Below are 12,883 nucleotides of genomic sequence, written 5' to 3' on the forward strand. Positions count from 1 at the left end.
TACTCTAAGCTGTGCAAGTAGTCCATCATTGAATTCCGGTGTTGTCCGCTAAAAGAGGGGATATCGTCGGGGGTTTGCATATTTTCGTATGCTCCCGCCTGCAGCAGCAATTTTACTATGCTTCTATGCGCCCCCCGTTTAAGATTGTCGAAGAATACTTCCGGAAGTTCCATGTAAGGCTCAGAGCGTGCGTCCACCTTTGCGTCAAAGAGCAGGTCCATGGCTGTAGCATAGAGGTAATGGCCATTAGATGCAAGCATTAAAGTTAAGGCGCCAGCGTCTGCCTGACTCTTCGCGTCTGCTCCGGCCTCAAGTAACAGTTTCACTACTTCTGCATGGCCTATGAAAGAGGCATACAATAATACTGATGCGCCAGCATCTGTCTGAGCATTTATATCTGCTCGGGCATCAAGTAGAAGTTTCGCTTTGCCGCATTGCCAGTAATAGAGGCGTGTATTAAAGACGAGAAGCCAGCGTTTTTTCGAGCATCCGAATCTGCTCCCGCGCCCAGTAAGGATTCGACTGCTGCCTCTTGACTATATATAGCCGCAAATAAAGCTGGATCGCGATGGCGGTCCTTGGCATTCGGGTTTGCCCCCGCCTCAAGCAACTTCTTCACTATTGCCTCATAAGATGTGCGAGTAGCGAGTATTAGAATCGTTTCGTGGAAGTTGTTCCGCGCCTCGAGGTTGGCTCTACCTGTCTTGATCAATTGCATCACAACTTCTTCATGTCCATTGTCTAGTGCAGAGAACAGTAGTGTGTTAATATCATTCTCAACATCAATCGGCCTTTGCTTCTTGACAAATAGATCAATTATTTCGCGATCTGAATTGCAAAAAGCGTAGAATAATGGTGTTTTGCCCAGTCTGTCCTTCAAGTGCACGTTTGCACCCGCTTTCAATAGCAACTTGACAAGAGCGACATCCCCATTCCAAATGGCATATGTCAATGGGGTTCGACCATAACTGTCTTGCAGGTCGATCTTAGCTGCTTTCCTGAGTGGTAATTTCAAATTCCCTAGCTTTTTTCGAGGGCCACTAATGAGCAGCTCAGCAACCATCCGAAAGCCATTCCTTACAGCCCAGCATAGCGCCGACCGTTCGTATGTCTTATCTTGGGCGTTCAAGTCGACATCCATATCAAGCAAGCTCTGAACTGCAAAATTGAGTCCAAAATAGGATGCTATCATAAGAGTAGTGAATCCTCGAGGGTAGTATGTCTGCATGGTGGACCAATGAACATCAAACCACGTCTTGCAGCAAAACGAATTCCCGTCGCAGATTGTCAGGATTGACTTTGTCAACATTGACTGTGCTTCACAATCCATCTCACGGAAGTGTGAAACCCAATATTTTGCGGAGTAGTCAAGAAAGGCTCTCCACGCATGCGACCTTGATTCGTACAAGATCTGTGATCCCGCAAGTAAATGCCAAATGCAAATTTTTGCGAGAGTAATATGAGATTCTTGTGGCTGTATTGAATACTTCCATTCATAGTCATCAGATTCACTCTGCAAGGTCTGCGTCACACTCCTCTTGACTAAGAATTCCTTCACAGTCTGGTGAAGTAGATAAACCTTTGAGTCAACGATGACGATACAGAGACCACAGATATTCCGTAGATTTTCGCGGAAACGATCATCAGGCACAAGCCCCATATCAGGGTGCGGCTGGCGGGTTTCACTTGACGCCAGCGCAAAATTCATTTCTTTGACAGTTAAGGGTCGTGCAGCTGCTACAATAATATGGAGTATTATCCTAGCTTGCCTAGTATTGGAGCTTCTAGAAAGTATTCTCTCATAGGCCTCGTCGATTGTTTTAGATATGTTCGAAGTAGCCTCAAGTATCATCTTTTCAGTGACATTGATGCTACTCTCGATCAGATCCAGAGTAAGATATACCCACAAATAGGTCCTATTAGGGACGTGCATAAGTCTTTGCAACAGAAGACCGCATTCGTTTTGTGTCAGCTGTAGTCTCTGACCTATGTCTTGAACTCTGGCGCCGATATAGACATTAATCTCTTGAGAAATCTTCTTCATCTCATCTTCGCTTTCTCCGCTCAAGTGAATTACCGGTAACCCCGGAATATCTAGAGGCTCAAGACCACGATGGATTTCCACGTAAGGCCGACTGGTGATGAGGAACTTAACATTAAAGCTCCTTTCAGTACCGTACAGCGCGCATAGCGCTTTGAGAAGCTGGGACCTCCCCTGGTCACTCTGATCTTCACACTCGTCGATTGCGTCGAGAAGACAGACAATTTCGCCTGCATTCTCGTCCTGCACTACCTGAAGAAATATCTGCCAAAGTTCGCTGAATGAGGCGTTGAATGTTTCCCCACCAGTATTGAACCTTTTCAAAATTGCCTCAGATAGCAAGGAGGGTTTTTGTACAAAAATCTGACGAAGTATGCAGCAGAGCGCGCTGGCCACATTCTTTTGATCTGGGAAGTCATCCTTAAAGAAGAAATAGCACACGGTTCTGGACGCCGTAGTCGGTGAACAACAGAGTCGACCAAGTGTCTCATTAATACCGACTTTCCGCATCCAGGATCAGCCGACACCCAAAGCATGCTTGACGAGCTGCTCTTGTTCCAAGTCTGAAAGTGTTCGTGCGACACAAACCAGTCGCATGTGCCCTGCACTCGCTGCCGATTTCGGTCTTTTCGGTCTTTGTATGGCGATTTATAGAGGCATTTTAGAACGTTGTCCACTTGTCCCGGCGGAGTTTCTGCGTTGGTGCTGGCGTAGTGATTGTAGTTCACATTGCCCTGAATGATATAATTCTCATTCCCAAAAGTATTTGAAGAGATCGTACGATTTTCTTCCATTATATAGATATCAAGGCTAGTATGTATGACAGAAGATCGCGGTATTGCCCGTCAGGTCTTATAACTGACGATAAGCACGCAACGGAGAAACAAACAAAATTATGGTAAAAAGGATGTTGCGATAAACGCCTTTTGGTCTATCTTCGTAACGCTCTCAAAGAAACAATCCCTGAAGACTGGTCTTGTGGTTTATATTGTTGGTATGATGTGAGATTAGAGCCTAATCGCGCATGCGTCTGGGAGTAGACGATCTGGCACGAAGCAAACATGACTAAGCTCTCATGGTAAGAAACTAGAGCCAATTGTCATAGAGCTCCAGTCGCGATGCATCTATTACTGGTTCTTAAACTCTTAAATTGCAAGGCTGTGATGGCACATGGAAACCAACCTTCCGCCACGAGTATAGCAGAGTACATGGATGTAGAGGTTTGCACGATTTGCAGTGTAATATTAATGAACAGTATTCTCAAACAATTGTAAAGCACCTAATACAAGCAACTAAAAAAGCCCAGATAACTAAAGGCAAAACATCGCTCCTCTATTGGTCGGCTTCAATTTCCCATTCTCCTCTTCCTTCAGCTTGCCTACCTTTGGTTCCCACAACAGATCGCGCTCTGGTCAATTTGGATTGCTCTCTCGTTTTCCGCAAAATAACCCTTTTCGGCGTCTCTAGCTTCCTCTCTCATCGGTTTTACTGACCTGCTCTCATTGTTCAAGGAACCGCTCCTCCCCTTGCTCTCTGTGTCTCTCTGCGAAGTCCCGTATCGTTGAGCTTCTGCCTCAGCGGTTACTTACCGGCTTATACCCTCTTGCCAGCATCGCATTCATGGTAATCTTCATCTTGTTTATCTCTGCTTTGAGACTTGCTAGCTGGTTTTCCTGCATATCGATCACGTCTTTAAATTTTTTGGAAGCCGCTTCGTGTTTAATTCGGCGAGCCGAAGGGCTCGATGGGCTCTCCATTCGCTTCTCATATTCTATAACCCTATGGCGAGCCACCTCATTCTGGATGTTAATGCGCAAGTGTCCCTTGATTTCTTTTTTCCTCTCGCGGAACCTGTGTATCGCAAAGTCTAGATCCATATATACCTCACGATCGTAAGCCGAGCGCTGTGCAGGATCAGTCAGGGTAGAATGGGCGGCCTGAATCTTAAACCACATAAAAAGTCAGTATAAATCTTTTCACATTGCAGCTGATAAGGGCTTACAGATTGGAAAAAAGCCGTGGCGTTGGGATTGTTTGGATCTTTGTCCGGATGATGCGCCAAGGCGAGGCGTTTGTAGCTCGTCCGGATCTCATCAGTCTCTGCCCATACTGGTACTTTGAGGATGTCGTAATAATTGGGTCTGGCTTCGTGGACATTCATTGTGATGTAATGAAGTGGTTGAATAGATTTTGGATTATGGATAGATAAGAGATGCCGATATTGATCGTAGCTCGAAACGCAAATGGATTTAGGGCCAAAAGTCGTGGGATTGATGTTGTCATGCTGAGCTCTGATGGTTAGGATGGTATTTATATGTAATGCCTCTATATTAAAGAGAGGCCGTTCGGTAGCTTAGAATAATGTTCACTTAAAACAATGATGCTAAAAAAGTCATTCGTTCAAAACCCGGCACCGCAACGGCACTTCATAGTATGATGCACTCCAGCTAACAGCTGTCAGATTGATTGCAAATGAACATTCTCTAAGAGCGTCATTGTTCAATAAACTGAGAAAGTTGGTTCACCAGAAAGCTGCATCAGCCCCAAGATCAAATTCTCGTTCAGTCAAGAATTTTACTCGCAGATCTGTAGTTGATCAAATATTAAAGGAATGCAAGTCATGCTTGATCCATGATTGAACCCGACAGATAAACTTACATGAATAATCCCGGCAGGTCAGATGCATCTCAAAACTAGGCAAAACACCAGCGGACTGAAGTCCCCACTCCGGAGGTTTAACGCAGTTTAACAGCTAGCTGTATTTCAAGAATGTTCAACCATAGCCTACCCGAGAAGCAATGTTCCATGAGTGTGTCATAAATCCAAATAATACTTCCCGCTCTGTCGACAATTGTGTAAATTTGAAATATTAGGTTCACTGAACTCTAAGAAGCAGTGGCTAATCTTGGAATATATAATGCCTTTCTTTTAAAATCAGGTACAGAACTGCTCGGCTGCTGGATGAATTCTGGAGTATTGAATTCTATAATTAGGCTGCCTTTGTTCACTTCTTGCGATTTTCTCTAATACTCAATACTCTTTTGTTTAAAAGTATTGTTGCTTAATTGTTTGTGTTCTTTGTTTTTCACCGGTTTTCTGAACCATTCATTGTTTAAATATATCCCTACTGAACTCATGAACTACCCGACACAACCTTCTTCAACAGCATTTATCGCAGTTACCTGAGATGTTTGATGCCGAAGTAAGGATGTACAGTCGCGTTCTCCAATCTTGCTATCATAAAGGCTGTGTGATTGGACAGTAGGGGCTGCTTTAATTCCGCGATCTTGACGAACACATAGAGTATTGGGGATCTAGATGAACGATACAGTCGGATGCCTGCTAAGGCGTTCATAGGGGCAAGCAAAGCTGCGTTCGATCGTCATCTAATCCAATCGCTGCCTTCCCTCTACTCTGCGATATCCTGACCTCTTGTCTAAGGATCAGAAACCCTACGTTCGTACTTACTGAACGTACGCTTCGTAACTGTTATACCATACCACCTCTCCGTCTCCGCGATTTCTTATTAGGCTCGGAGAAGCAGGACGGGTATTGGTTTCAGACAGTCAGAGAACCTGGATTTGTAAGATTTTATGATAGCTTACAAAGTCTGTAGAACAATTAATCGGCCTCATACACGGCTATCAGGCAACTTGAGACAGTGATCGCTAAATGAAAATACCATTCGTTGTGGGGCTGGAGTCGTGCGGATCATCCGCACCCTTGCGGGGCTGAGCATCGCGCATATCCATCCGTTATTTGAACCATGGGCGGTGCGGGAGTTCCGCAGCCCAGCAGCGCCGTGAGGAATACCGGGTCATGGTGAAGATTAAAACAATTGGACGGAAGTGATCCAAATATATATAGGTCAACATTGCCCTTCTGTCAAGGGACACAAACCACACTTATTCTCAACATATTTCACTTATTAAAAAGTAAAGAAAATGACGGCTTTCCCTTGCGACTTCATTAAAGTAAAGCAGGTCACACCTGCCTACTGGCGGGCAACTTTTTCAGATCCACCATTGAACTTGATGAATGACCGCTTCTTTTGCGACCTGGCAAAGCTCCTTGACGCTATTGAAGCCTCGCGAGATCTCAAGGTTGTTGTCTTTGATTCATCTGTCTCTGACTTCTGGATCGCACATTACGATGCTCTTGGGTCTAGGTATCCATGGGCGGAGGACGGTTGGTGGTGGAAGAGCCTCCTTCGTCTCGTCCACGCTCCCGTACTCACGGTTGCTTCCATACGCGGCCGAGCTCGAGGCGGAGGTAGCGAGCTTGCCCTTGCTCTCGATGTTCGATTCGGTAGCCGTGAGCACGCCATTATTTCGCAGTTCGAAATTACGACGGGCACGTTGCCAGCTGGAGGTGCATTAGAGTGGCTTCCGACTCAAATTGGGAGATCTCGAGCCCTGGAGGTAGCAATAGGGGGGCAAGACTTTCCCGCGGAACTGGCAGAACGATACGGGCTTCTGAATCGCGCCGTGCCAGATAGCGAGTTTGATAACTTCGTCGATGCCTTTGCTCGAAGAGTGGCTTTGTTTGATAAGGCCTCTATCACCGCGATCAAGAAGTTGGTTAACAAACGGTCAGGACTAAGGACAGCAGAAGACTAGCTCGAGAGTTTCAACGCATTTACGGAGCGTCTTGCGGACCCTGCTGTCAGGGAACACGTACAGAAGGCTTCCGTGCTTGGGTTTTCGCGTGATGTAGACTTCGAGCTCAACCTACCGGACAATTTGACTCGAGTTTATGAGCAGTAAAGCCTTGGTTAGGCAGTCCATAGCCGTACCATAATTCATCATCAGAGAAATCGATGCGTTATTAACGAATTTGGCTTAATTCAATGTGATAGCTCCTTCTGAGTAACCCATCTCGTATCTCTCGATTAGAGATAAGTAAGTTGCTGAAGTTGTTTAGCCAGATTACAGAAGCGCAGGAGCGGGTATTGAACGAACCAGCCGCTCTCCATCGTCTGTTCATGAGCTTCAATGCCAGTTTTATCATTGTTAGTTGCGAGTCTATGTGGGACTTCTGAATGGAGCCATTCATATTCTGAACCGTAAGAAGGGCTACGGCACTTTGGTAGAGAGTGTGCAAGCCGAACGGAGCCAAATGAGCGACGTTGGTTTGGGAATCTTGAAGCCAGCGAGACAGTATCTGTACAACCTGCTGCTGCATCAAGTCCACATTATTAGTTACGTCGGCGGTAAACCGGTACTGTGCGGAGCCTCCAGGCCCCGAAGCATGCCCATGATCAAAACCGTAATGGGCTTCTAGAATGAACAATGCGCTTTGCTGCTTTCAGTAACCCGACCTCATGGTGAAATGAACGCTGGAGAATACCTGTAACATAACGATTTCTGAGCACAAAAATCATAATTCTGAGCACCTGTTGCAACGTCTGAAAGTCGAAGCAATGCGCTAAGAGTGCGCCGAAGTTGCTGCGCTTCATCGTCTTGGAGAGACCCCGGCGCAACTACCTCAGATCGCGACACGTTTCGAATGACGCAGCCTAAAAGATAAGCCCCTTGAGCCAAAATAGCAAATCGCCCAGGTTTTTCTTCATGTATGGGTGACAGTGCCGAGCAGTGGTTTTCATTTTCAGACTGAAAACATCAGTTGCGGTCAGTCTCACGGTACTTGTAATAATCACCTGATTATCCCATACGTCATCGTCGGTAGGAAGATTGTCCCAAATACTTGGTTCTGGCGTTAATAGAACATGATCGGGGTATCCCAGACGGATAAAACTTAACATGAGTTGGTTAGCCATCCAATGCAGCTATGGTCATTGTACACGGGCTGAAGGGAAATAGACCAAATGTACGCTTACCGTTCAAGGACCAAAATAGCCCACCAGGTACGGCGTCTCTGCTCAATCTCATCAAGCGAGAACGTTGGTTCAGCTTGAAAAGAAGTACTGTGTAGACCAAGCGCGATACCGTACTTTGCACAATATCCTGTCGCAAGATATGCTGCAGGATAAATCGCATAGCCTAGTTCGTAGTAGGCCAATAATACTCTGGCTTGCAATGCTTGCAGAGAGAAGTTACCCATGTCTTCGAGTTCATTGCTCAGTCTCCTGGTGGCCAAGTAAAGTGAACTTCTCGGCTCAAAGCTTTCACCATCGGCCGAAGTCGTCAGCAACTTCATGCAGCATAGAAGTAGGACTATCTCAGGTTGACAGGCGGCCGGGAAGGAAATAAGGTATTCGTGGAAGTATCTTTTTGATACAATCGGTAGCCAGCCGTGCACAGTTCGAAAAAAACTCAGATGTGAAAGAGCGAATAGAATCTTCAGTCCCCAGCAGACGCCTTTGTTTGGCAAACTCTACGGCAGGCAATGGATGAACAGTTATGCGGTCCCTTATAGCACCATATGATCTGCACCCTAGGAAGCGCGCTGCCAATGTTAAGTCATTACGATGGATTGGGATCTTCGACACTTCAGGCCGAGAGTCTGAGTCTGAGTCTGCAGTTGGTTGTTGTTCTAGCGGAAGTACGATTGGACGTTTTCGACGCCACCGTGCTCGAGAGCTTCTGTGATTGTAAACACACTCTATATGTTTCCTACCTTATATTATTGAGCATCAATTGACTCTTATACGATATAAATTCTCAAGTAATGTATGGTATCCCGTACCTAGAGCACAGCTGACAACCTGGAAGTTGCCTGTCACACCTCCGCTTCCCTATTCGGCAGGCTGAACATGCAAATAACGCAAAGCCCGAAGCATTTGAGCTTTCCGGTAGGGTACTCAACAAAGGCGATGTCGGATTCATCGAAAAGTCAGGAGTAGTTGCGGCATTCATCTTATGCGCGATTGTCTTAAGCTTATGCGAAGCTTTGGGCACGAAATGTAATTCTTATGAATGCGAACCATTCAAGTTGAGGCTTGCTTCAGGCAAGTAGCGCGTAGGAGAAGCTTGCGCATTACAAATCATGGACGCAAAACAGCTAGGCAGGTCTACAGTTTGTTTGATCTTGATTTGATGATTATTGCGTTAGCTGATTACCAATGGCGCTTCTAAAGAAGCTAGGCTTGCTCATGCATCACCAGAGATGACGGTGGAGAGTCACCCTCTGAATGATGTGGGCTTCTTACAAATAGGTGATTTGTAACACTAGAATAGCGCCAAGATGGGCACTTTCCTAAAACGATTGGAACAGGAGACGACAGCCGGATATTAGGTTTCTGGAAATTGAGAATGATGAGTGTTATGGTAAAATAGGTTTGGTGGAGTCTCTGGATGGGCTTGTTTGGATTGGCGACAACTCAATAGGATTGGCAATATACTTGAGGGTTCATAGACAGCAAAACAAGACCAAGGGAGTATATATACATCATGATATCAGCATCAAAAGACTCAGTTCCAATTGAGGTATACAATACTTCCATAATTAGTCAACATGGCTGTCTTAAAAACTCACCTGAAAATTTCCTTCTTCTTGTCTCTCACTTACTTCTGGCTTGGTTTCGTTGAAGCCCAGATCTTGAAGCAATCATGCATAAATGAGGTGTGCAGTGCCAAACGTGTCACCATCTCCAACCCTCCCATCAATCTCTGGGATGCCAATGTCATCACTGCGTTCAACGAGTTCATGGTCAGCCTACAAGATCAGAACGAAACCAAAGTTGTCGTTTTCGATAGCGACAACTCCGACTTCTGGGCCTCTAACCTTGACATTAATTTACTCACGCAGCTTGGGATTCCTGGACGCAATGGTACTGCTCTCATAGACACATATTTTGCAAATTTGGATCTCCTCTTAAGTACTCCGGTCATCTTTATTGGAGAGATCAATGGTCGAGCCTGGGGTGCTGGGGACGAACACTTGTTGAGAATGGATATGAGATTTGCTGGACCAGAGGCACAATTCGGCGCGCCCGAGGCAGCTATCGGAGTGATTCATGTCGGTGGATTTCAACAGTTGGTTAAACTCATTGGTCCTGGACGCGCTGCAGAATACATGCTTGCCGCTGCACAGGTCAGCGCTTCCGAAGCAGCTCGCGTTGGTTGGGTCAACTCTGTCCATCCTACAGCCAACGCTCTTCGAAAACATGTCAATGACATTGCGGCAAGGATTGCACTCTTCCCTATCGAGACTCTTCGAGCGACAAAAGCCAGTATTGCGGAACAGGCTCCTCCTAGGGCAGCCTTTGAAAACGATCTTGCTCGATTTAATCAGCTGGCAGCACTACCGCAGGTGGCAGCAAATGTGGGCGCCGTTCTGCAGGTATCCAAGAACGAATCCAAGGCTTTCGAGGAGAATCTGAACAATAATATTGTGAAAAAGCTTTACCAAGTACCTAACTAAGGTACAAAGGCGTAATATATAGCAAACTTAATTATTTAATAAATAATTAGATGTTCTAAATATGAGTGGCTGCTCTCAGGTTTTGATTTACCGAAGATTGCCTTGTGAAGGGAGTCTCCTCTTTCCCCACGTGATATACCATATATCCAACACTCTCCTACCATAGTCATGCTATGCGTGTTGAGTGTTGGGGTTTCTGTCTGCCCGCTCACAGTCGCATGAGTTTCAGCCTCGGCATCCGTCCAAGGTCTCATGACAAAGGGAGCATCACAGCCATTGACTTTGAACGTCAAATCCCCCGTAGTAGCCGCTTCAGGAGCCAAGCCGATAAGCCCTGTATCCGTGATAAAGAATCTCCGTCCGTCACAAGCACTAAATATCTTTTCCGCTTGTATACGATAGCTTGAAGGTAATTTTTTAGGGTAATCCTCAAAGCGCTTATGGTTTCCTTCTGTTTCAATAGCATCATTGCTTTCGTCTAAGGTAGTCAGAGTTTCAACAGCTTCGTGGACGACGTCTGCATACACAATGTAACCTGCTGCCAAGGTCTCCGCAAACGGGGATAGCTCATAGCGTTGCCGCCAAAAACCCGGTTGGCGGTCAGTGAGATCTGGAGGCATAGTTGGCATTTGATGCCACCATTTCGGGCCGGAGCCAAGCTTCGTCCATTGTTTCAGGGGGAAGATGTCCCGACGGATATCACAAACATCCCCAATGAAGGTGATAGTGCCGATTTTCGAGGCGCTGACTCGTAGCTGCTCCTTTGGCTCTTTGTCGACTAGGAAAAAACGAGAAACGCTCCACATGGCCGAATTTTCAACAGTCGAAGCATCTTGAGGCTTGAATGGTGCTAATGGCCGCTGGAGCTGGTACGGCGACTTTGTGATAGCTTCCCAATCTATAACCCAAGATGGGAGCTTCTCCACATGACCTAGAGCTAGGCCGATTTGTAGCGCTTGGAGTCCAAAGTGCTCAAGTAGGATGATTGTAAGATTTGTATAGACCTGCTGAACAGACATCGTATAGTCTGCTTGGATGAATAATGCTTGACGCAGTTTGTCAGCATCTAACCCATCCAAGCCCTTGTTTTCAGCTTGGTTCTGATTCGCTTCAAGCTCTCTGGTCATCCTCTCATGTTCCCACTTCAGCAAAGGGAGCATCGCGTACACCTTATCCCTCGCATCTGTTGCCTGACAGTCTTTCGTATTCTTGAGAAGTCCATACAGACGATGATTGTAGTGAATGAAGTCGGTTCTGCTACGAGATCTTTGGACAGTGTATTCAATAGGATATGGAAGAGCTCCCTTTATCCAGCGATTGTTCCGGTTCCAGTGGCAGAAAGCACGAATGCTGTCCCAACTGACTTCGTACCGGCCGCAGACAAAAATGGCATCTTTAGCGAAAGCGATCTCCTGTAAAACCCATACCCGATAGAACCAAGGCCGCTTGAAGAGTGCGCGAATAGATTTGATGTTTGGGGTACACTGTGGCACTGTGTTCCAAGACGGATAAACATCGTAGTCAGAGGGCTGATCGATTTCGTATATCGAGTGCATGGCTTCGTCACTGCCATCGGCGCTTTGTCCAAGATATACCACGACACGGCGGGCTCCTTGATATATCTGGGCCATGAGGGTAATTTGATGGTTGCGCTCAGGCATTGAGTGTTGGTTGATACATATTGAATCGATCCACAAGACTCGAGGCTCGTGGGGTTTCCGCAGGGCCATCAAAGCGTTGTGACAGTTTGTTGTAACGAACATCGTGGCACAAGTTTCGTTGGCACTGTGTGAAAGCACTTTGATCTCATTTTTCTGATCTGCATCGCCCCAGGTATAAGAGACGGCTTCGTATGATATACTGCCGAAGGAGCAAGCTAGTATTCGGATGGTAATAGGGGCGTTATTCTGACCGGCTTGCAGTTCCAGCAAGCGGAACGCATTTTCAGTCTCCAAAGCAGGACCAGGGTACATGTAGGTATTTGAGATTGTCTGGTTCATTTTGAAGTTGAGGAGGACACCTAGACGCTGTGTTGAAAGAAGAATAGCGGTTGCAACTGTCAAAATTTCAACAAAGGTGAAAATGCGACTATATAAACATTTAAAATGCAATATAATTGATGGCAGTGCATCTGAGCGTCACGGATGCCAAGAGGCGCAGCGCTGGAGCATATCTGGGCTGTTCACCGCTCACTTTACATAGGTAATGTATCCATCCCTAAAAAGACTGGACCTCCCGCAGTAGCTGCAGTCGCCCAAGAGGCGCAGCACAGCTGCAGCATCGCTGCCTTGGCACATAGCATCCATGGTGTAATTTGCGTGCACGAATGAAATTATAATACATGGACTTAGGATAGCCTATTGATTATTATACTATGGATGAGGTGGTTCTTGCTTTACAAGCGCCATTGCTTCGCCCTTTTTGCATGCCTTTAATGTTGTTTAGTGATGTGTACGCCCACACCTCATCTGAAACGTCACCGCCGCGACCGCACTACTACATGGAGGTATTTAGTCT

General features: G+C 46.2%; 6 protein-coding genes across 6 annotated transcripts; 2 read left to right on the top strand and 4 right to left on the bottom strand.

Annotated features, from left to right (window-relative positions):
- Window positions 1–391: 391 nt before the first annotated feature.
- M431DRAFT_488259 (hypothetical protein) lies at window positions 392–2,551 on the bottom strand (the record flags this gene model as incomplete). The annotated part of the gene is made up of 1 exon (XM_024916544.1): window positions 392–2,551. One exon carries the CDS (start codon window positions 2,549–2,551, stop codon window positions 392–394), a length of 2,160 nt encoding a protein of 719 aa, XP_024767489.1.
- An 868-nt stretch (window positions 2,552–3,419) lies between these two features.
- On the bottom strand, window positions 3,420–4,327 carry M431DRAFT_536042 (hypothetical protein; the record flags this gene model as incomplete). Its single annotated transcript, XM_024920979.1, has 3 exons — window positions 4,044–4,327; window positions 3,631–3,984; window positions 3,420–3,584 (listed from the first exon to the last, which is right to left on the bottom strand). The coding sequence occupies exons 1-3, from the start codon at window positions 4,200–4,202 to the stop codon at window positions 3,420–3,422; spliced, it is 678 nt and encodes a 225-aa protein (XP_024767490.1). The 5' UTR covers window positions 4,203–4,327.
- A 1,658-nt stretch (window positions 4,328–5,985) lies between these two features.
- M431DRAFT_21769 (hypothetical protein) lies at window positions 5,986–6,862 on the top strand (the record flags this gene model as incomplete). The annotated part of the gene is made up of 1 exon (XM_024913532.1): window positions 5,986–6,862. One exon carries the CDS (start codon window positions 5,986–5,988, stop codon window positions 6,658–6,660), a length of 675 nt encoding a protein of 224 aa, XP_024767491.1. The 3' UTR covers window positions 6,661–6,862.
- A 500-nt stretch (window positions 6,863–7,362) lies between these two features.
- On the bottom strand, window positions 7,363–8,314 carry M431DRAFT_549711 (hypothetical protein; the record flags this gene model as incomplete). Its single annotated transcript, XM_024921298.1, has 3 exons — window positions 7,363–7,607; window positions 7,655–7,797; window positions 7,881–8,314. Coding segments are annotated over 3 exons (822 nt in total), but the record flags the coding sequence as incomplete, so codon positions are not given.
- A 1,143-nt stretch (window positions 8,315–9,457) lies between these two features.
- On the top strand, window positions 9,458–10,366 carry M431DRAFT_101395 (hypothetical protein; the record flags this gene model as incomplete). Its single annotated transcript, XM_024911322.1, has 2 exons — window positions 9,458–9,773; window positions 9,846–10,366. The coding sequence occupies 2 exons, from the start codon at window positions 9,458–9,460 to the stop codon at window positions 10,364–10,366; spliced, it is 837 nt and encodes a 278-aa protein (XP_024767493.1).
- A 35-nt stretch (window positions 10,367–10,401) lies between these two features.
- Window positions 10,402–12,366, bottom strand: M431DRAFT_101488 (hypothetical protein; the record flags this gene model as incomplete). Its single annotated transcript, XM_024911326.1, has 2 exons — window positions 10,402–11,564; window positions 11,628–12,366. 2 exons carry the CDS (start codon window positions 12,364–12,366, stop codon window positions 10,402–10,404), a joined length of 1,902 nt encoding a protein of 633 aa, XP_024767494.1.
- Between the last annotated feature and the right edge of the window lie 517 nt (window positions 12,367–12,883).

The sequence above is a fragment of the Trichoderma harzianum genome, assembly GCF_003025095.1.
Source record: "Trichoderma harzianum CBS 226.95 unplaced genomic scaffold M431scaffold_33, whole genome shotgun sequence".
NCBI classification, from domain to species: Eukaryota; Fungi; Ascomycota; class Sordariomycetes; order Hypocreales; family Hypocreaceae; genus Trichoderma; species Trichoderma harzianum.